At 43.8% G+C, this 23,873-nt stretch overlaps 1 protein-coding gene across 2 annotated transcripts in view; it reads right to left on the bottom strand.

Annotated features, from left to right (window-relative positions):
• The window catches only part of EXT1 (exostosin glycosyltransferase 1), a 322,323-nt gene extending 298,898 nt beyond the window's left edge, over window positions 1-23,425 (bottom strand). For both annotated transcript variants that reach the window (XR_009214980.1, XM_032760316.2), the window contains exon 1: window positions 21,679-23,425. Coding sequence is in view for 1 of the 2 variants with exons in the window: in XM_032760316.2 (XP_032616207.1) it covers window positions 21,679-22,640 (962 nt within the window). In the remaining variant the exon portion in view is untranslated. The remainder of the gene's footprint in view (window positions 1-21,678) is intronic.
• Between the last annotated feature and the right edge of the window lie 448 nt (window positions 23,426-23,873).

Below are 23,873 nucleotides of genomic sequence, written 5' to 3' on the forward strand. Positions count from 1 at the left end.
TTCTAATCAGAAAGTGAAAATTCAACATGCAGCATTTTAGCCTCACAATGAGAAAAATGTGATTCCTTCTCTTACTTTTTTTTTCCTCTGCTTTTGTTTTCTTGTTTACTTTTGATCCAATCATGGTAAAACTCACTCACTGCCATGATCCTAGACTTAGATATTATCTGGCCAGTTATGAGTTGTACTCACTAGTGCCAAGAGAGAAAATAAACAGTTTGAAAGCACCGTGTGAAGTGAGATGAAACAGCCTTAAATTATATCTGGCAGCCCGCTTTCCACAAAGAATATCCATACACCTTTAACTAGTCACACTTACTTAAGGGGTCACACCTCACCTTCCGCTACTGGCATTTCTGAATCTCAGAGTAGTCTTGATTCAAAGAGAACGTGTATTATTCTTTTACATGAGACTGATCATTTCTTGGCTAGTGTTATTTGGTCTTTTGAATAAATGGAAAAAATAAATTGTATGTTATTTTTATACTGAAAAATAGGCCTTAATATCATAAGGCTTTCTTATAGCCCTTAAAACTGATTTTTAAATGGAGGTAGGCAACTGAGAAAATAAGCATTTAAATTAGTTTTCACCCCAAAGCCTCCCAAAATTTTGCTTACAAAATTAGGGTACTCCTCATTCTCAAAGAATTGGGGGTGAATATACAGAAAAAGACTATAATCAAGAGTGAAATGCCAAATTTTACACTCAGTTATAAACTAATCAAAGGAGCATTTTCACAGCAGACTCCCTGATAGCTATAAAAACAGAATGAGGGAAAGATCTATATGGAGTGACATGGAATAGTGTTTGATATATGATTAATCTTCTTTTCTAATAAGAGAAATTACAAAAGAGTATATATATGCAATGATCCTGTTTTCAAGAAGATAAACAGCATGTGCTTAGAATAAAATATATCCACTAAACTATTCAAGGTGGTTATGGGAAACAAATGATAGGGAACTTTCACTTTCTATAATGTCTGAACTCAACAACGCTACAGTATTACTTTTGCAATCTAGATTTTAAAAAATATGTCCTTTTTTAAAACATTCGCCAGATTATTAAAACCCTTGGGTGTTCTCTACCTGAAAAGTGAAAGGTAAACTTGAGCTTCTGAGATGAAAACTCTTATGTGCTAGAAGAGTGTCACTTAAATAGCAGTAGGAGGTTTTACATAGGATACGGGAGAGCCAGAGGACAGGAAGCATGTGTGGTGTGCGCATGCATGAGTATGTGTGCCTGTGTGTGCAAGCACAAGCCTTCAGAGGAAAGAGGGAGGGTTACTGAAAAAAAGAGTAGCTAAAAGGAAGAAGCAGAGAGTAGGGTGAGGTGACTCAGACTGAAGGGAAGGCTTTTGTAAACAGCCACAATAAGTATCTCCGATGGTCCCTTGGTAACTGCTAGAGAGAACCTAGGAAAAAGAGGTGTATAAAATTCCATCCTTTTCGGTGGTGGTGAGAGGTGCCAGGTGCTATTCTGCAGAGAAGTGTCAACCAAAAACCTGCAAAAAAGAGCAAAGTAGGCCAGGCGTGGTGGCTCATGCCTGTTATCCCAACACTTTGGGAGGCCAAGGCGGGAATACCACTTAAGACCAGGAGTTTGAGACCAGCCCAGGCAACATAGGGAGATCCCATCTCTAAAAAAATAAAATAAAAAATTAGCAGGGTGTGGTGGCACATGCCCTAGTGGTACTCCAGAGGCCGAGGTGGGAGGATTGCTTGACCCTGGGAAGTCAAGGCTGCAGTGAGCCGTAACAGTGCCACTGTCATCCAGCCTGGGCAACAGAGCAAGACCATGTCTTGAAAAAAAAAAAAGCAAAATGGTCTAGGGATGAACCGTGGAAGCTGAAGCCACTCTGTAGAAAACCATGCATGCCCCTGGCCGGATGCAGTGGCTCATGACTGTAATCCCAGCAGTTTGGGAGGCCGAGGAGGGCGGAACACCTGAGGTCAGGAGTTCAAGACCAGCCTGGCCAACATGGTGAAACCCCGTCTCTACTAAAAATACAAAAAATTAACTGCACATGGTGGCGGGTGCCTGTAATCCCAGCTGCTTGGGAAGCTGATGCAGGAGAATTGCTTGAGCCTGGGAGACAGAGGTTCAGTGGGCCAAGACAGCACCACAGCACTACAGCCTGGGTGAGAGAGCGAGACTATGTCTCAAAAAAAAAACAAAAAAACAAAAAAACACATGCATGTGCCTGATAGATGACACCACAGAATTACATCCTTGTGAATCCTGTATACACAGGTTTGTGCTAAGGGATCAGAGTCCAGGAAAGCTGTTTTGCACCACAAGTGGTTGGCTGAGCATGGCATGCTGGTGCCTTATTCATCTGCAGTTAGGAAGGAGGCTCTGGTCCCAAGGGCACAGTCTGTCCCTTCCTTCAATGGGGCAGCTGAAACGCCAAAGAAGTCAACAGGGGTACATCTTCTGTTAGGAAGTTGCTAGAGAGTTCTGCTACAATTCTCTTCAATGAGTTCACTATCTCTCAGCCTGCTCCCCAAAAGGAGATGGTTTCAAAGAACATAAACTGCACCCAGCCAAGAACTAGGCCTATCTTAGACAATACGATGTAGCTCAAGTTCCATAAAGCAGGCTTGTAGGGATATTACAGTTATGACCAGGAACCTACTTGTAGCTAAAGTGACAATCAAAGGCATGAGTTATTTCAAAGGTGCAAATCATCATCCGATTTTGGTAAATCTCTAATTTCACTCCTACTATTTCGAACCTCAAGGAGGGTAAAATATATAGATATATATCTTCTAAACTTACTTTTTCTATTCAACAGTCTCTGTGTTATTACAAAAAATTAAGTCAGCCGGGCACGGTGGCTCACGCCTGTAATCCCAGCACTTTGGGAGGCTGAGGCGGGCGGATCACGAGGTCAGGAGATCGAGACCATCCTGGCTAACACGGTGAAACCCCATTTCTACTAAAAATACAAAGAAAAAAAAATTAGCCGGGCATGGTGGTGGGCGCCTGTAGTCCCAGCTACTCGAGAGGCTGAAGCAGGAGAATGGTGTGAACCTGGGAAGTGGAGCTTGCAATGAGCCAAGATCATGCCATTGCACTCCAGCCTGGGCAACAGAGCGAGACTCCATCTCAAAAAAATAAATAAATAAATAGATCTAACTCTCTCTCTCTCTCTATCTATCTATCTATATATCTTCTAAGCTTTTTCTATTCAACATTCTCTGTGTTATTACAAAAAAATTAAGTAAGTCTAACAATTCAGATCCAAAAGTTTTTCTGCACTAAAAGGCCACCATGACCAAAAGCCACTCATTCAACAAGTATTTCTTGGAGATCCACTATAAACTTAGCACTGGGTTAAGTGCTGGGAAACAGATTAAAAACAAATATACACCATCCCTGTTCTCATGAACCTAATTGATATTGAAGGTTATAACTAACAGAAGACTTAATCTGAGCCCAAGTCCAGTATAAAGTGTGAAATATCCAAATAACTGTCATTAAAATATATTTGGAGGCAAATAATGCAGAGAAAACATTTATCAGGCATATTTTTCCACCATGGAAGGAAATGCTATATACTTTGATCACAATATTTTTTTGTCTGTCACCCTAGGTCTGTATTTGAAAAGGAGATATAGAAAACTAAAAGTCCAGAATATACCATATCTTACCTTCTATTTGGGATCTAGAATTTCTAGACTAAAGAGGAGGCTACAAAAAGTTAATCAAATATGGTATTTACTAAGCATCTATCAAGCAACCTATCACCTTGGAGGTGGACTCTGGGATACAGAGGAGAATGAATCAGCTTTACCCCTGAAAGTATAGAAACCTAGACAGTTAAAAACCAAATAATTATAATGCAAAGTAGAATGAGTTAAGGTCCCAAGTGGGATTCAAGGGCTACAGCCACTCACTTACTGCCCCTGTCTAAATTCCAGGATTTTCCAAGGCCCTGAAAGACATAAGGAAGACCATCCAAGCCTGAATGCCTGGACCCCTAAAATTATACAGGGCAAGAGAATACTGGAGCTAGGGGGAATTTCGAAAGTCCCTCCGCATGTGTTGGAAATCAACTCTTAGATTACCATCTCACCTGCTGGTGTGGACAGAGAAATGTGTAATACAAGCACCTGATGATGAGGCTGGTGATAACCAGGGAATGCCCTAGGCTGAAGGGCAGGCCAAATCACTGCTGATTTATTCTCTGCTATCTGAAATATCACTAGGCCATTTGTAAAACCCCCAAGGGGGACTAAAATGACAGGCTCCAAATGACAGTTCTTACACCATGTCCTGGATAGTAGCAAACTGAGAAAGCTCCCAGGCCACACCATGCCTGGGAGTTCCAAAAGTGAGTATCTTATACTTTCACAGACATGTCCCAAAAATCCAATTAATTCATCTCATCTAATTAAAGGAGTTCATTGGAAATGCAATATGGTATTTTTATCGCACTGCTGCTTGAATCTCCAAGTCAGTGAACTAAAAGAAAGAAATTTTTATTTTGTGGAGAAGATACAAGAAAACTTTGGGAAAAGAAAGGAGAGGATCCACTCCCCCAACCCCCCAAAAAAGGGGTCCTTTATAAAACAGCCCGTTGATGCTTGGCAGAAAACAATATACACCACATGCTCCAGAAAAATTCCCAGCAAAAAAACAAAAAAAGATCTGACATTTGAATAGATGTTACACATACAAATACAGGCCTATAATCATCACTGTGCATGAAATACATACCCTGCTTCCTATCTTGAGCCAAGCAGTATCAAATTTGGGATGAGACATTCCATCTCACTTTACTTAAACTTAGTGAACCGTTCACCAGAGTCTCTTTTTGAACAGTGGATGTTAGAGAACCCTCTGTATACTTCTGTAATGTATAAGAAGAATTTAATCCTGTTCTAACATGCTTTTTTTTGGGTATGGTGAAGTTTCAAGGAACAGAGATGACCCAATGACAACAAAGCCTGCTACAATGTGGAACTGGATAGGAATCAGATCACATCTGGATTTGGTGGCCAACACGGTATCACAGAAAAGCTCTTGCAATGTGTTGATTCATAATTGCAGCTTTGTCTCCCGAGAAAAAGAATGAAAACGTAAGTTCCAATGTGTCTGAATGCTCCCAGATCTTCAAATCACAGGCTAGAATTTCTTCTCTAACTTTTACCTTGGCCCCTGTTATAAGTTTATCCTCAAGGACAGGCATACACTGTTTAAACTTAACATGCAGAAACGGTGCAGAGGTCTGGGTCCTGCTGCTACCGATAATGCCATCCTCAAGAAGAAGCCATCAATTGTTAGCAGCCCTTCAAACTGTTGAAAGTAGAAAGTCATTCACTGTTATCGCGCTTCCTGATTTGCTAAGTGCCCCTGCACGGTGGAATCACTCGCTTGGCTACTTGGATTGCTAGAAAAGAAAAAATAGTTTTCCCTTCTCTATCTCGGACAGGTTTATCTCTGAAAGTCATCTCAGGTGACCGACCCCCAGCATATTTGCTGCCCGTTTTAATGTTTTTTCAAGAGGCAGGAACAAGACCTCTGTGACTGCTCGGCTTCACAGAACTAGTGGGAAACATAATACTTTTGTAATAGGAGAAAGAATTTTTTTAAAGACACAAAGTCATATTAATGATTTGTACTCTCGGTTGAACAACATCTGGGAAATAAAAATCTACTGTATTTTGGCAACAGTTCCAACAGGTGGTTGGAATTCTGGGCACTTGCCAAACCACCAGGAGCTTCTATATGACTGGCAAGCTATTGTACAATATTGCACACTACAATTATAATGTGCTGTAAACAGGTCAAATGAAAGAAATGAAATTACAACCATGATAAACACATACAAATGGTAAGCCTGAAGTTACAGGCATCAAATGTGGTTTAATGGAACAGACAGATTAATGACAGTAACAGTAGTTTCATATTGAGTGTTTACTATGTTCCATGCACTATTCTAAGCATATTACATGTATTATTACTCATTTAATCCCTATAATAGCAACCCTATGAAGTTGAAATTGTTATCTCCATTTTACAAGTGAAGAACAGAAACAGAGAAGCTGACCAAGGTCTCGTAGCTAGTGACAGAGTCACCATCTGAATTCAAACCAGAATCCTTATGTGTAACCTCTAAACAATCCTCAGCTGGAAGTCAAGAGACGTGTGGTCCATCTCGGATTCGGTCACAACTACATGACCTTGGGCAAATTGCTCAACCTCCCTGGATCTCTACTTTTTGTCTACACTACACAAGAGTTAAACTAGATTTTGAGATCATTTCCATAATCTTATTGCTCTTCTCTCCAGACAAAACTGTCTGATACCAAATATTTGGAGTCAGTTGAACACCATGCTCTCCTCCCTGAGCAAACATACAACACGCACGCAGACATACATGTGCATGTACAGATGTGACAGCTCCAATCAGAGGTCTCTGTGTAGGAAAATCAGATGAGGAAAACTGAGGCCCAAAGAGGCTCAAACCTCACCAACACTCCCTACATTCTCACTTCATATTTTTCATCCAAGGGTGCTCATTTCTTAGCTTATTTTTATAGAAACCTAAGATTTGTTTTGACAGCTAATCCTTTTTGCCCTCTGTTATCCCTACTTGAGTTACTCCTTAGATATAGCTAAGTCTAAAATAAGTGCAGGAAAATACTACTGCACCTTTTAACCGTACTAAGCATTGAGGTACTTAAATTTTATCTTATCATAAAATACTGTTCTTTTTTAAAAACGTGTAACTCTATAATCTAAATACAAAAAATATTACACGTTTCCACTCTGAATCAATAAAAGACTGACTGCCCCATATTTACAGGTTTGCAACATTGCATTTGCATACTTAAAAATGCAGTTATCATAAAAAGTGTTGCTTAAAGGTAGCTTTTTCAATGCAGGTGTGAATTTTAAAGACACATGTAGCATATAGAAAATGGTGTTTTCAAGAAAAATTTACTCTCTGTCAGTAAAGCAAAAGCATCTCAGTATTAGATTCCCTCTGATTGAATTTTCAGATTGCTTCAGATATACAGACCTAGGAATAATTTTGGAAAATGGCCTTCCTAATCTTTGTAAAAACATAAAACATAATTTCTACTTAATCAAGTGTCATATGATTGTCACCAAATCTGAATCAATTTTTAAGACCCACTAAGAAGTCAAGTCATTGCAATACAGGACACCCTCTATTTTACCTATGCACCTTGAGTACTTCTATGCAATATCCCACAGGATTCTACAAACCAAACAAACAAGCCACGATTTTAAATGGAGGAAATGGAGGCCAGTGGAAGGAACAATTGTACACCTTCCCTTTGCTTTTCCCCACTTTGCCTTTTAATTAAATGATAAACCTCAATATGAATTCATTAGCAGCCTGATAGCTCAATTAAGCCCTGTGTTACTATATACTCTGAGGCAATGCTTCAATATCAAGTTAGCAGAGTTTGAACGTAACCTGAGCAAAAAACGTAAGCCAAAAGTTTTATTCTATCAATCCTTTGGGAGAAAAACTACAATCAAAGGGGGGAAAGTTTCAATATCTACAGACTGTTAAATGATAAAAAGATCATAATGTTTTTTCCTGTACCAATAAATTATTTGGATTTGTATTATGCAGCAAAACCCTTTGGTTCATTTTAATTTGGCTTCAGTGATACTTATATCAAACACAATAGTAAAAATAGAAAAAGAAAGAAAAGAGGCCAGATGCAGTGGTTCACGCCTGTAATCCCAGCACTTTGGGACGCTGAGGCAGGCGGATCACGAGGTCAGGAGATCGAGACCATGCTGGCCAACATGGTGAAACCCCATCTGTACTAAAAATACAAAAATTAGCTGGACACCATGGTGGTGTGTGCCTGTAATCTCAGCTACTCAGGAGGCTGAGGCACAAGAATCACTTGAGCCAGGGAGTGGAAGGTTACAGTGAGCCGAGATCACGCCACTGCGGCCTGGTGACAGAGCGAGACTCTGTCAAAATAAAAAGACAGAAAGAAAAGAGAAAATACCTTGGGGGAAAAAAGGTTCATTGGGAGAAACTTCCCATTTGAACATGACAAGAAACTCTGGGTGAACCAGCAAATGAACACAATGAACTTGGAGTAGGAACAGGAATGTCTGAGCTATAAACCAAAAAGAGTAACATTTAGAGACTCCATACTTTGAATATACCGTATCAACAGTAGTAACATTCCTTTCGGTTAAATAAATGTAAATTTTTTTCATTTATGCAACAAACACTGAGTGCTTCCTATGAGTCAGTCAGGCATGGTGCTGAGGCTCTGAAGGTATAATGGTACGAGAGAGCTCAATGTCATTTTCCCAAGGAGGCCTTTCTTTCCCTCCATATTTAAAGCTGCAAAATGCTTCCTCATCCCCACTCTCACTTTGCATCCAAACGACCTGACGAGCTTTTTAAAAACCTGGAACTTTGGCCGGCTGGGCGCAGTGGCTCATGCCTGTAATCCCAGCATTTTGGGAGGCCAAAGCGGGCCTCCGCTGAGGTCAGGAGTTCAAGATCAGCCTGGCCAACATGTCAAAACCTCATCTTTGCTAAAAATACAAAAAATTAGCCGGGCATGGTGGTACATACCTGTAATTCCAGCTACTCGGGAGGCTGAGGCAGGAGAATTGCTTGAACCTGGGAGCTGGGGGTTGCAGTGAGCCCAGATCACGCCACTGCGCTCCAGCCTGGGTAACAGAGCAAGTCTCCTTCTCAAAAAATAAAAATAAATGAATAAAAATAAATAAAAACCTGGAACTTCATCCCTAATTGGCCTGGACTGGGGCTTGGCTTTTTCAGAAGCTTCCCAGGAGAGCCTACTGTACAGTTAAGGTTGAGACCCACTGCCTTAACCCCCTTCCATATGTTGCTTTACTTCACAGCATCCAGCACCTTATAATGTATGACAAAATGTGTATGCCATGAGCCTCAGCCTCCAGCCACTAGGCTACGAGCATCTAGAAGGCAGGTACGTGCACCTTCTTATTCACTGTTGAATCCCCAGTGCCTGCACACCGTAGGCGCTCAATAAGTATCTGTTGAGTAAATTAATGAAAAACCAACATGAATCCTCCCCTCAGGTTCTGTGCAATCTACTGGAGAGAGAAAAACAAACAGCTAACTGAATGGAAAACCACAGCTGGGTGTTAAATGTTCTATATGAGCACATACCAGGAGAATTTGGCCTTGTCTGAGGCATCAAGGAAGTGACTCTGGAAGAAGTCAGATGCAGCTGGGTGCTGGCTTTCCAGAAAGTGGAAAGGAGGTGTGTGGGGAAAGTGGGGAGAAGGAGGAGGAGTGTGGCTCTGCCCTGGGGCTGGGGATGAGGAGGCAGGCAAAGCTTGCTTGCCTTAGTAACATGTGAATTAACTATGAGACACCCCCAAGGCCCATTCAAGCAGGGTGGTGATCATATTTTCTATCAGTGGCACTGTGGATGATTTCTATCAATTCATCGGGACACTGAAATGTGTGCAGGAAGTGTGCCTGCTACACCTCCAAGCTAGGCCCCTGCTAGCAGTGTGAAATGCCCAACATACCTGTCAGGACAACCATAGGAAAAGAGACAAGATGTCCCTTGTCCCCTCCTGGGCCCCTCCCTTCTCCAAACCCTAACATCCATATGCCACGCCTTAGGCAGGCAGGGCCAGCCCTAGCCCTAGGCTAGCTACTCTCTTCACCTGAGCCCACAGCCCAAGTCATTCTAGATACTAGTCCATCAAGAATAGCTAGCACAGTGGCCGGGTGCAGTGGCTCATGCCTGTAATCCCAGCACTTTGGGAGGCCGGGGTGGGCAGATCATGAGGTCAGGAGATCGAGACCATCCTGGCTAACACGGTGAAACCCCGTCTCTACTAAAAAATACAAAAAAAAATTAGCCTGGTGTGGTGGCGGGCGCCTGTAGTCCCAGCTACTCGGGAGGCTGAGGCAGGAGAATGGCGTGAACCTAGGAGGTGGAGCTTGCAGTAAGCCGGGTTCGCGTCACTGCACCCCAGCCTGGGCAACAGAGCGAGACTCTGTCTCAAAAAAAGAATAGCTAGCACTACAGGCCTACACCACAGGATCAGAAAACTTACCATTTCACCTAGGTTTAAACTGATATGCATCTTGAAAACCCGGAAATCAGAGTTAGCAACAAATAGCAGAAATCAAATGCTAACCCAAAGGAGACCCTGTCTCTCTGGAGGCCTGGTGGAAATTGCTAAAGTTGGTAGACAAGTTTTCAAATGGAGATCTTACTCTTAAGACCATCAGTATATTTTATTAATCATACGGTTTTCAAAAAAGTTATAAAACACATTACTTCTTTTTCTACATTCTTAAACAAAGGACAGTGAACACAAATGATGTTTCAAAGTCAATACTGTACCATGTTATAGTTCATCAAATATCCACAGAAGCTGTGCTTGGTGACAGGCAGGGCAGTAGGTGTTGGACTTGGAAGCACATTCATTCCTGAGGAGCGTGTAGAACACATTCTTGGGCATTGGGCCAGCTGTTCTTCAACTGCCATGGTTCTTTACTTCTTCTGGGCATTACATTTTATAATTTCCTGGCCCACTTCCTTATATTTGGGTTACCAGCTGTCCTTTCTTCCCAGTACTATCTGCAAGAATCCCTCTTTCATTTTTAAATGTACTGTTTCTAATCTACTGTAGGCTGAGAAACCAGATTACCTAACAGGTTAGAATTGTCTCTCTAACATAAGATTAAATAAATTCTAGGTCAGAAACCCAAGTGATACTCTATAAATCAATCATACTATTGTTTGTGAGTGTGTGGTCTTTATGACATCAGTTCCAGCTGTTCAAAAGCAGTACGATGCTGTGGTTAAGGACACAGGTTCAAAAGTCAGAGGGCCTCAGTTCATCTGCTACGCGTATGCTTTTAGGCAAACCACTTTTAAACACTGTCTGCTTCAGTTTCTTCATCTGTAAAATGGAGATAAAACGGGTATCTTCCTGCTAGGTGGACATAAAGATTAAAGAAGATACTTCCCATTATCTTGCACATAGGATGTACTCAGATATGAGTTGCTGTTGCTGTTATCCTCACATAGGATGCCCTCAGATATGAGTTGCTCTTGCTGTTATCCTCATCATCAACTGGGGTCAAATATGTGCATGCCAACAGGATATGGCTTCAACAGCGCCTGCCACAGCCAACTTCCCCTTAACCACAGTCCTCTGTTCCAGGAAGCAACTTTGGGCTGTTTTTTTGCAAAAGGATGACCACCAAGTAAATCAAGAGTGGCAACATGACAGGGCAGTTGTTTCACTGAGCGGGTCACCACCATACCCAAGACGTGGCCTAATATGAATGGCTCTCCCCAGTAACCAATGCTTACTGGAAAAGTCAATCCGACTGGTCTCCAGGCCCTGGACGAGAGAATTCAGGAAGGACTGGCCAGTGGTTGGAAGACACACACAAGGCCAGAGGTGCTAGCCAAGCAAGACATGAAGGCATAGAGCAGGAACAAAGGAGCCTGGCCCAGGTATTGTGGTGGGTCCTGAGAACTTACTAGAGCAGTTTCAGTTCAGTTTCTGTCCCATGTCCCCTCACAATAAATCCCAAAACTTAAGGTAGCCCAAATGATTTTCTGCTCTTTGCAACATAAGGGCCTGCTGACCTGGCCGAGGAAGGCTTCCCAGTAGCTGAGCTCCACTCACACAAGGTGTCCCTCCAAATGTTACCCTCAACTGGCGAGGACTTAAAAGTCAATCGGAGGCTGGGTGCGGAGGCTCACACCTGCAATCCCAGCACTTTGGGAGGCCGAGGCGGGTGGATCACGAGGTCAGGAGATCGACACCATCCTGGCTAACACGGTGAAACCCTGTCTATTCAAAATACAAAAATTAGCTGGGCATGGTGGCATGCACCTGTAGTTCCAGCTACTCAGGAGGCTGAGTCAGGAGAATCGCTTGAACCCAGGAGGCAGAGGTTGCAGTGAGCTGAGATTGCGCCACTGCACTCCAGCCTGGCGACAGAGCCAGACTCCATCTCAAAAAGAAAAAAAAAAAATCAACTGGAGAAGAGACCTGTATTAACAGAGCAGTCAACCAGGGAACTTGAATGCCATGGAGTCAAAGAAGTGTCTGACTGCCCCAGGGAACTGCTTCCACCCCTACCCCACACACATGCAAGCCCCAGCTTGAGGACCCCTGTAGGTCTTTATAGAAACAATGGCTGGACTTCCAGGGCACCTACCACAATTTCCTGAGGACTTCAGTATCAAAGTAGAGACAAGTTATTCCTGTGGCTTAGTTAGGAAGAGCTAAGTTTCCAAACTAAATGAACCTCTGTTGTTGGTTAGAAAATAGCAGGAAGATGAGTTTCATAATACCACCACCCTGTAGAGCACATTAACGTTTACAAGGTGCAGTCTGACACACTCCACCTCATTTGATCTTCTTTAACAACCCTATGAGACCAGTATTATGATCCCCATTTCCAGATGTGGAAACTGAGGCTGAGAAGTTAAAAACCTAGTCCAGGAATTTTAGGGGATCAGCTACTGTTATGGTGCAGGGCCACAGGCTCTCCCTTCTAAAGGGCTTCACGGAAGACAAAAGGGTACACAAAAAGAGGCTGTGTATCCTCACAAATTTCTCCTTTTCTGTCTGTTTTTAAATCACTTAGAATAGTGCCTCCTTTACACTTAAAATCCCAGGCCTTACTTATGCCCAAAAGTCAAAGCAACCTGTCCAAATTTACCTCCTATGGTCCATGGAGTCAACAACCAAAGAGAAAACAGAAACAAATGCCTTGATAAACTGAATACAATTAGCTAGAAGAGTAACATCTACCTAGGTAAGGCCTGCAGATTCTGAAATCCCAGGCAAGGTTATGTGCACAGTGCTTGGAGAGAAGTCTAGGGATGCCTGCTCAGTAAGAGACCAGGGAGGATTTTGGCTGGAGAAAAACAAAACTTCAAAGAGACCAGAGCAGTGGAGCTTCAAAGGCCCCCTGGCAGGACCAATTAACACCTACAAATGTTTATCTAAGCAGTCATTTAATGATGGCTACTTCACTAAATGGGTGTTCACCTTAAAAACAGCTATAGTCCAGAATGGGATTGCAGTGGGGAGTTAGAGAGGACAGGACAGGAAGTTCTATATTGTGTTTTGAAAGAGAGACCCTAGTCAAGAAGAAAACACTCAACAAGGTGAAACCCATTACAGACTAATTCTAATGAGGAAAAAAAACCAAGTTAAATATGTAAGAAGGCTGGGTGCCGTAGCTCACGCCTGTAATCCCAGTACTTTGGGAGGCCAAGGCGGGTAGATCACCTCAGATCAAGAATTCAAGACCAGCCTGGCCAACACAGCAAAACCCCATCTTTACTAAAAATACAAAAATTAGCCGGGTGTGGTGGTGGGTGCCTGTAATCCCATCTACTCAGGAGGCTGAGGCAGGAGAATCCCTTGAACCCAGGAAGCGAAGGTTGCAGTAAGCCGAGATCGCACCACTGTACTCCAGCCTGGGTGACAGAGCAAGACTCTGTCTCAAAATAATAATAAATAAATAAACTATATGTAAGAAAATGTAAATGGTTACGCAAACTCTGGTCCAGCCATGGGTTAGAAAAAAAAAAAAATCACACCTTAAAAATCCTATTTTCCAAACAATTTACTAGAACAGAAAAATGCCCTTGGATAATGTTAGGAAAAAAAATAACATCCAAAAATACATTTAAAGTCTGACTTCAACTTTACAAAACGGACAGACTAGAATGGTAAGGTGAATGGGTAGGAGTTTGTTTTGTTTGCCAAAGTAGCCCCAGCTCCAATACATATGTGTCTGGCACAAACAAGACACTTAAGAAAAATGTGTTGAATTCATTATTTACTCACCATTAATTAAATAATAATTAACCTATCTATCCAGGGTACTTGGATATGCAGAGACAGAGCCATATAAAACATATAGGTGTATATATGTGCTAGAATAGACTGACTACATCAAAGTTTACCAATAGTGGCTAACACTTGTAATAGAATTAGGAAAGAAATTTAATTACGTATTCCAATCTTCTGTATTTTCCCAATCTTCCACAAAGGCTATGCATACTCTTTCTTTCTTTCTTTCTCTCTCTCTCTCTCTCTGTCTCTCTCTCCCTCCCTCCCTCTCTCTCTCTCTCTTTCTCTTTCTCTCTTTCTTTCTTTCTTTGACAGACAAGGTTGGCCGGGCTCGGTGGCTCATGCCTGTAATCTCAGCACTTTGGGAGGCCGAGGTGGGCGGATCACCTAAGGTCAGGAGTTCGAGACCAGCCTGACCACATGGAGAAACCCCGTCTCTACTAAAAATACAAAATTAGCCGGGTGTGGTGGCACATGCCTGTAATCCCGGCTACTCGGGAGGCTGAGGCAGGAGAATCGCTTGAACCCGGGAGGAGGAGGTTGCGGTGAGCCGAGATCGCGCTATTGCACTCCAGCCTGGGCAACGAGAGGGAAACTCTGTCTCAAAAAAAAAAGAAAGATAAGGTCTTGCTCTATTGTCCAGGGTGGAGTGCAGTGGTGCCACCATCGGTCACTGCAGCCTCAATGTCCCAGACTCAAGCAATCCTCCCACCTCAGTCTCCCAAGTAGCTGGGACTACAGGTGTGCACCACCATGCCCAGCTAATTTTTTCATGTTTAGTAAAGATAAGATCTCACTGTGTTACCCAGGCTAGTATGATCTAGAACTCCTGGGCTCAAGCAATCCTCCCGCCTTAGCCTTCCAAAGTGCTGGGATTACAGACATGAGCCACTGTGCTCAGCCTGTGTATAACGTTTATAATTTTTTAAGCACTGTTTTTCTTTTAGAGAGCCTTAGGTCCTGGAGGCATTGCGTGTGCTATGTTCCAGAAACAGAATATTCCCGTAGGCCTTTCATTTCTATTCTATTGGATCACAATGTGTACCTGGGGTAGCAGTCACTCTGATACCCGTCCACCTGCAGTGACATCTCCAGGGTTCACTTTCACTTACAGTCACAGAGGGACACCCTGCAGGATGCTATCAGTAGGGGAAAGGTCACACAGACAGATTGCTAATCAGCTTCCTCACTTTTCTTAGAAGAACCCTAGGAGAGAATTACAAGCAGAATCTACACAGAAACAATTCCAATGCCCGTTGAACAGAAGAGTTCAGGGAGTTCAGTGCTTAAATATCAGGTTTAGGGGCCATCTTTATGACATCTCTGAACCAAACTTTTTCCTCGGGAAACATGTTCATAAAGTAAAGCAATGGAAAAAGATCCATATACAAACACCTGACTCACGCTTCACTTGTTAAAAGTTAATATGTAACAGGTAGAAACTCTGATTCTTTAAGGTGGTAACATTTTGTAGAAGAGAATGGACTTTGGAATCTAAGTACCCAGGTAGGAACCCTGCTGTTTACTCACTAGATGTGACACTGAGCTTGTTACTTTACTCTCTCAGGGGCCTACATTCTAATCTGTAAAATGGGGATATAACCTAACTCATGCTGTTGTTGAAACATTATATGAACTAATAAAAGTAAATTCAAATAACAGGTACTCAGCAAATCTTCTAGTTTGGAAGGAATCCTGTTTCTTACAGGAAACTGGTCAAGGTGGAAGAGCTTTTAAATAAAAACAATTATAGGTTGAATATCTGTTATCTGAAATGAATGTTAGTTATCCCTTATCTAAAGAAAGTTAATTCCGTACAACCTGAAGCATGTGCACGTTCCACGCAGTGGGCTGGCACAGCTGTTCTGATGACATGGCCACTGCATACGACATTCACATTTATCACCTCGAGAGAAAAAAATCGCACTATTTTCTTCTTCCAGAGTATGAAGGAAGCACTAGGTAATTATTACATGGCAATAGCTACTTCTCAAACACCTTGTTCAGAAAATACCTTGTTTCAAATACACAATTTAGGCTGAGAAGGACTTGGCCTAAAATGCTTGAAATGCTTGAGACCAAAAGTGTTTCAAATTTTGGATTTTTTTAGATTTTGAGATATCTGCATTGTATACTTAGAGTTGGACATCCCTAATTCAAAAATCCGAAATCCAAAATGCTCATGTCAGTGGTCAAAAGTTTCAGATTTTGGAGCATTTTGGACCTTTGGATTAGGGAAGCTCAACCTGTAGTTATTAACCTCATGGAAACATAAGCTCCCGCGTTCATGTTTGAACATGAAACACGTCCGGGAGCCTGCAGAAGCCAATGACCACTTTGTCTCACCTGGTTCATTCTGAATACACAGTGCTGCAAAGCGAATGCAGTGAGGTAGCAATGAATGTTCTTTTCTCGGTGAAAAGAACAGAGAACTCAGGCCAGAAAACCTGGGTTTTAGCCTCAATTCAGCCACTTACAGGCTGCGTAGCCTCAGGCAAGTCACCTTACCACTGTTTACCTCCGTTTACACACCAGCAACATAGCCTGAGAAGACACCTTCAAGACGGTTGTGAGCAAAGCAGCCAGGCCCTACCAAGCACAACTTCTGCTGTGACATTGGCATATTAAAGGTCATTATTGGCAGGAGTTTCTAGCACTGCGTTCTGGGAAGGCAGATCCTCAAGACTTCTGACAGAAAAAACTAACACTACCTGCAGGTGTAGCATCTCCCCTTTTGCCATCCAAAGCTGCTGTCACAGTCAGGGGGACCAAAGGTGGCCTCCAATCGGCAGGACCTGCCCAAACCTTAGCAGTAAGCCATTATTCGTAGAGTAAAATCCTGCAGGCCCCTAGCTTAGATCACAGACTCCACTGGAAACCCTCATTTGCTAGGCTGAATCCAGTAATAATCCAAATGTCCCCGAAAGTAGCAAATAACACCCCAGCCTTTACTCAGGGATTCCTTGTGATTGAGGTTCTCAGGTGCTCTCCAGAAAGCAGTTTAGAAAGAGGCAAGAAAGGAAGGAGAGAATCAGAATCTCAGTGTCAGAAGACAAACTTGCCAACTTCATAATTTTCCATAGGGCTGGCCCTACCTTATTTTTTAACTGTGCTAATTGGGTTTATTTTAGAAATGCTTTTGTGCTATTGTACAACTGTGGGAAGAAAGGCGCCAATATTTTACATTGAAAACCCGAGAATCGCAATTCCCACCTTTCATTTTGGAGAAGGAAAACATTTATCTAAGGTTCGCTGCTGGATCATGAACTTGCTCAAGGTGTCTGTTAATACAGTTTGGGATAATGACGAAAAAAAGAAAAAAGCATTTAGCATTTTTACTTGCCTTGCACATATTTTCTTTTTGCTGTAAGTGTATGCAATTCAACTTACTGTTCAGTCAGTGCATGGTCTATTCCCTAAACCCCTTAGGGCCAAATTGAAAGGTTCAAAAAACTCCTACTTAGACTAAACAGCTCCACAGACCTACCCAACTAAACAAACAGGCAAAATGTAAACTCCCAGAGCAAGAGTTTGTACGTCTGATGATGCCCTCAGTGGGAGGTGTGTGTCAGCCCCTGAAACCATATAACAAATTGTGTACACGCTTTTATTTATTTACTTATCATTTATTTTTGCAAAGGTTGTCCTCCAAGTTTTCATCAGATTACTGAAGAATTCTAAGAGAAATCCCATAACAAACACCATTAATAAGGATCTCCTCATGGCTGGTGAATTTTCAACGGTGCCTGAGAATAGAAATGAAAGACTGCAGATCAAGGCAGAATTCAGGGGGCCTGCATTCTAGTGCTACCCTTGTCACCAGTTTTCTTGCCTTAAGCAAATCCCTGAAACATTCTGTCCCTCAGTTTCTACATCTGTAAAAATCAGGATGTTGGAGCCGGGCGCGGTGGCTCACGCTTGTAATCCCAGCACTTTGGGAGGCTGAGGCGGGCGGATCACGAGGTCAGGAGATCGAGACCACGGTGAAACCCCGTCTCTACTAAAAATACAAAAAAATTAGCCGGGCGTGGTGGCGGGCGCCTGTAGTCCCAGCTACTCGGAGAGGCTGAGGCAGGAGAATGGCGTGAACCCGGGAGGCGGAGCTTGCAGTGAGCCGAGATTGCGCCACTGCACTCCAGCCTGGGCGACAGAGCGAGACTCCATCTCAAAAAAAAAAAAAAAAAATCAGGATGTTGGAAGCTGAATGATCACTTACCTCCAAGACCCTTGAAGATACCAGGATGGTGAGGTACAGTGTTAGCAAACACAGAAAAAGGGAAATATCAAAAAGAATTGCACACAATCTTGCCTGTTCCCAGAAAAGCTTTAAATATTCACCCTTGCTTTCCTTGGAGGGGGTCAAAGATAGAAGCCACCTCTCCTTTCCCTCTCTTTCCTCTATTTCAAATAGCAGAATCTAAAGTTTCACAATAATGCCCTTTGTAGGGATATGAACTATGAAGTTCATGCAAAAATACAATAATTCTATAAGGATGCACAAGCAGCTGAAAGAACATAAAATACAAAGAATTTCTCTAAAGCATCATTACAACTCATCTAATACTGCAATGACTTATTTTAGCTGGCATTATCCACATGTGTTAAAATATATAACTGATAAAAAATAATTACAGCTATCATAAAAATTGATATTTTAATATAATCCTTAACATCTGGGTCAAAAAATGACAAAAGAAATTTATTTTCTCTCTATTACAAGAGAAAAGTATTTTCTTTCATTCCTTGTAGCTCTTCTATACCTTTGTAATCAACGTCTAACTTTCACAAAGGCGTAGGTGAGACAGAAGTCACTGCTCTTAGCACTAAATTCTTTACCGACACATAATACTCTATTTCACCAAAAGCAACCTATTTTTAGTTGAAACATTTGTATATACTCTATATTTGTATATACTCTAACTTGACCATAATACCATAAATTTTCAATCTAGTCATCAGACCCCATAAAGTTTACTCCAAAGGAAACTTACAGGTGATTGCTTGAGGGAGCAAATTAAATTGAAGCTTTTTTTTCCAGGGACACTTGCTAATAAGCTAGATGAAAATTGATTGTGTTTTTACAAGCCATTACCAAATGAGTGCTTACAGCACCCCTGAAGCAGTCTGAAACCCACTCTGCAAAACCCAAACTAATGCTCAAGGTGACTAATCAAAAGTCACACCATGAGTCAGTATGAGAAGCCAAACTTACACAGATCACATCTACAGACCTAACTTCAATATCGCCTCCACCTAAAGCGCTAGAGAGATTGGCATATCTTGACTTGAGGAGTTCTGCATCTCACATATCTAAGGCTATCTTCCAGAAAGCATCAATATAAGTAGCACAGTAGTTGCTCTTACGCCAGAGCACAACACACGTTGCTTGCTCTGCTAGCGTATCTCCAAATTTAAGAGTTCTTGCCTCATCTTCATGTGTTCCAAAACCAATAATAAAAGGCAATAAAGTTTGTAAGCACCATTTCTCAAAGACAAATAATTCTGCTAACCCACTCAGAGGAATGAGTCAAAACTCCAGGTGTACCAGGCGAGTGAATGTAAACCTTTTGCAGTGCCATCCCGGGCTATCATGCAAGTTTAGGGCTGGAAGGTATGCTAAAGGGGAACATAAGGAAAATCCAGAAGTGTCCCTGCTTAAGAGATCCCTGCTTGGGAGAAAGAGCAAACTTGCTTTTCTACTAAATGCCACTTTTCTGATCAGACCCAATCCTGAGGTCCTGACCCTTTGTGGTCTTTAAACATAAACCAAAGTGTGGGTGTCATATTTCTTGGCCCAATCACAGGGTCAAAAATTAGTTAAATTTAGTAAAAATTAAAGTTTTAAAGAAACCAACCCCTCCCTTCATTGCTGATCTCTAGAAAATGCTTCCATTCCGCAGAAAACGTAGAAATGTAATATTTCTTTTGGGAATAAAAGGGTAAGAAAGATATTACTCACTTGGATTAAGGGTATTTTCCAATATATATAATTCAAATTTCCTAAGCTGAAATCTCAGCTTTAGCCCTTTTAGAAGGATGAAGAACAGAATCCTTCCACAGAATTCTGTGAGACTGCTTTAGAAGACACTGAAAGGTTAGACTTCCTCTCGAGTTACTCCACCATAAACCAGACAAAGAAATTCCTGAAAGGCTATAAGCATTTTTTTCTTACAAGCACCCACAGGAATAGGTCAATGTAAATGTCGTATAAACAAAGCAGTTCATTACTAACCATAGTTTAAATGTCTTTTATGAGAAAACTGTAATCCATTGCAACTGCACATTCACACATAACTGCCCCTGGATGAGAGGAAAACATGGATTCATAATTGATCTTAGTCTCCGGCTTTTCTTATGCCTGAAAAGCAAAAGGTATTGGGGGTTGAAAAGCTCAACCTGAGTGCTTGATACTTTCTCCTTCACTCTCTATGATCAAGTCTTGGAGGACTTTAATTTCCCTTCCAATCACTCCTATAGAGGCCCTAGTGTCTGAAAAAATGCACAGACAACAATCAAACCTTTCATTTCAAGGCCAGTTTCCCACCATACCCCTTCCTGTTCCAATCAGGTTTGCGAAGCATTTCCCCTATTCTGCATTTCATGAATCAATTGCAAAATCTGCCAACCTCTGCCAGTTCCTCTTGTACTCAGCTGAGAGGTTCCCCTTCCTTCCCTGGGTAGCACAAGGCTGCTCTGGTTTTTAACTGGCGTAACGTGGAAATGCACTGTAGGAACTCACTAACTCATAGCCAGATATAAGTGAGAGTCTGGGCGGCAACCCCACCTACTAGGAAACTGGTCCACTAAGCTCAGGATAAAGCAGATTTGTGGAATTTAGCTTTGACTCCAAATCCCGTGTCAGTTACTGTCATGGGGAAGGAAAAAGGAAGAGTGAAAAGGTCTACAAAGTAACCAATTCAGTTACTTAGCAACTGGACAAAACTTGCCTCACTACAGAGGGTAAGGAGGCATCTCACACCCATTCAAAGAGTAACAGTCTACAATTTATACGTAAATAGATAAAGACAAAAGGGAACTGGAAATCTAAATTAGCAACTGGAGTTTAGGCAGTGGGACTGAGGCCCACATTAAAAAAAAAAAAGTTTATCCTAGGAAAGAGACAGGACACATACAGAAATGAATGAATTAATAAATGAATGAATGAATGAATGAATGCATGCATGCATGCATGCATGCAAAGCCACAGGCCCAACAAGTTTACAGTCTCCCTTCATAAAAGTCAATGCCATGGGGGAGAGAGGAAAGGGCCACACAAAGTTCGATAAAATTTAAACATTTCCACGGCTAACATGAATTACAGGCTTACAGAAAATGTGAGGTTGGGAAAACTCCTGGGAAAGTAGGTATCCCCGCTCATGAGAAAAGCAAACAAAAGCATCACTCTTGGTGGAAGGTCTCTGGACTTTGGGTAGATCACAGCCTCTCCGGGTCTCTAGACACCCTCAGAAACACCCTCCAGTACCCATGCCTGAAGTGCAGTTATTAAACTTGGATCTAACCCCGGCTCTTAACAGGAGACACGCCGCCCTGCAGGTTTCCTAAGCAAGAGGGAGATTCTGTCACCTACTTGGCTCGGGAAGGTGCTCCAGGCTTTTCAGTTTGCCCGAGGAGCTCCAACTCTCCGTCCCTGGTCTCTAGCTGCACACCTGAACCGGATTTGCTCAGTTTCAGGCTCAAAGAGGGAAGAGGACTGAGGGCTCATCCGCCCTCACCCCATCCCCCAACTTCACACCCGGACCAAGGCCGGCAGGGCCCAATGCTGACTCCCAAAGACACGCCAGCCCAGCACTTACTTCTCATACTCAGTGTTGTCTCTGTCACAGCGAGAATCCTTGTGCTTTTGCCAGTCTTTGCCATGCTTGCAGGTGGTGAGGAGCACAACGTCCTCCCCGTTATGGACGTGATATAAGGCATTCCTGGTGTCTGATCCTATCCCTGTCAGGTACCTCTTCCCCTTGAATACCAGCATGTACTTCCTGAGAGGAGGGATGGTGTTGAACTTCAAAAACCCCCTCTCCCCTCCTGTCCTGGGATGATCCTTAGAAAAGAGGGGAATAGAAACATCAAAGTTGGGTCGGAAGTTTTCAGTACTGATGCTGGCTTTGGCCAGCATCGCCTGGCCGATGTCAAACCCCACGTCCTCGGTGTAGTCAGGCCAAGTGCCGGAATATAAATTAAAAATTAAATGATTCCTACCATTGTTCCACAAGTGGAGACTCTGCACTTTGGATCTCAAATTGTGCACATACTGAGGTGACAACTGGTCTCTGTCTAAAGTATCCAGACTCAGGACAAAGAGGCACGCCTGGCTGGGGTCCGAGGTGTAGAACCTGGAGCCCTCGATGGCCGCTAGAATGTTTTGGTAACTTTCGGCGATTTTCTCCCCTTTTTGCTGCGGGTATACGTAGACTTTGAAGCCGTTTTTCTTGCAAAGGGTGAAATCGAAGCAGGACTCCATGCGGCACTTCTTGCCTTTGTAGATGCTCGAGTTGGCATCTCGCTTCTGCCGGGGGGAAATGTGCACGCTGGAATCCTCGTTTTCCAATTGATCCCAAGGAACGAAGGGGCGCAGAGCGTCCGGGAAGCGGGGCCAGAAATGATCCGGACTGGGGTGGTGCAAGCCATTCCGACCGCTGTGCTCTTCTCTCCGGCTGTGGCTCCTCGATGCCCTAAACTGCAAGCCTCCGAAATAAAACAAAAGGGCGAGACAAGAGCCAGCTGAGAGCAGGATGAAATAGCGTTTTTTGGCCTGCATGTGTCCTGCCTGGGTCAAGAGGATTGTAAATAAACACAAGAATCACCCAAGTTTCCCAATCAACACTTTCAGCTCCAGTCCGCCATCTTCCCGCCTGTAAAGACTTCAAACTCTCCGCTCCCACCTTCTCTGGATGCCTTTCCCCAAGCCGTGGACTGATCCAGCGCATGTGGGCGATTTCTTTAACTTTCTCCCCTTCGGTCTTTCATCTTTGGGTTGCACAATGCACGGGAGAGAGCGGGGCTGAAAATCTCGCACCCAGGGCGGGCGAGCAGCGGACTGTAATTTTCTTGCATGCAACAAGACGGAGGAAAAGAAAGAGAGGGGAGAAAAAAAAAGCTCCTGATACCCAATCAATGGCAAGATGAAGTGATTGCCTTGCCTCTCGGATTCCTCTCGGCAGCGTGGAAAATGAGCCCCGGGAAGGCAACTTCAACTCATCCACCACTCTCCGTGCAGAGCACTCCGGTTCCAACAAGTCAGCCGATCCCGGGTTCAGCCGGCTAGTGCATCTTGCAGCTGGGGCGCCGTAACCTCACAAATCCCTGCATCTCTCTTTATTCCCTTCTGCAGCGGCTCCAAGACTCCGGCGGTGTTTACTCCTGCGCTCGCGGGGCCGGCCCCCGGGACGCGCGGCGGCCCGGCTGGAGGCGGCGGCGGCGGCGGCGCTGGGTGGCGGCGGCGGCGCGTCCTCCCCGCGGGCAGTGCCGGCCCCGAGCGGCGCTTCGCAGGCCCCCGCGCGATCGCTGTCGACCGCCGCGTTCGGTCGCCGAATGTTACCCGGTTCTGAATGTTACACTTACACATTCCATTCCCGACACGACAGCGCTGACCTCATCCATCCACGCAGCCCGCGCTGCCATTGGCCGAGCGTCACGTCCGGGGGGGGCGGTGCTTCCGCTGCGCCCATTCATAACCCCCGGCCGCGGGCTGAGGCGCCGGCGCGGCATTGGGGGCGCGGGGGGCGCGGGGGGCGCGGGTAGCCGGGGTTCCCGGGTTGCGTGCTGCCGGCGGGCTGCCGGGCAGGTGGAGCGCAGGACGGCCCGGTGTGAGCCCCGCGGCCCCTCGGCGCGCCCAGGCCCGGATCTCGGCCTGCGCCGTTCCGGGGACCAGAGGCGCCTGCGGAAACGCGGCGGCCGGGGAAGGAGGCACCGGCAGGGGCCCCGTGCCGCGCTGCCCCGGGCGCCCTGGAGAATCCGGTCTCCTGGGCTGCCTGCCGGAACGCCTAGAGAA

This window comes from Hylobates moloch, unplaced genomic scaffold, assembly GCF_009828535.3.
Source record: "Hylobates moloch isolate HMO894 unplaced genomic scaffold, HMol_V3 SCAFFOLD_9, whole genome shotgun sequence".
Taxonomy (NCBI): Eukaryota; Metazoa; Chordata; class Mammalia; order Primates; family Hylobatidae; genus Hylobates; species Hylobates moloch.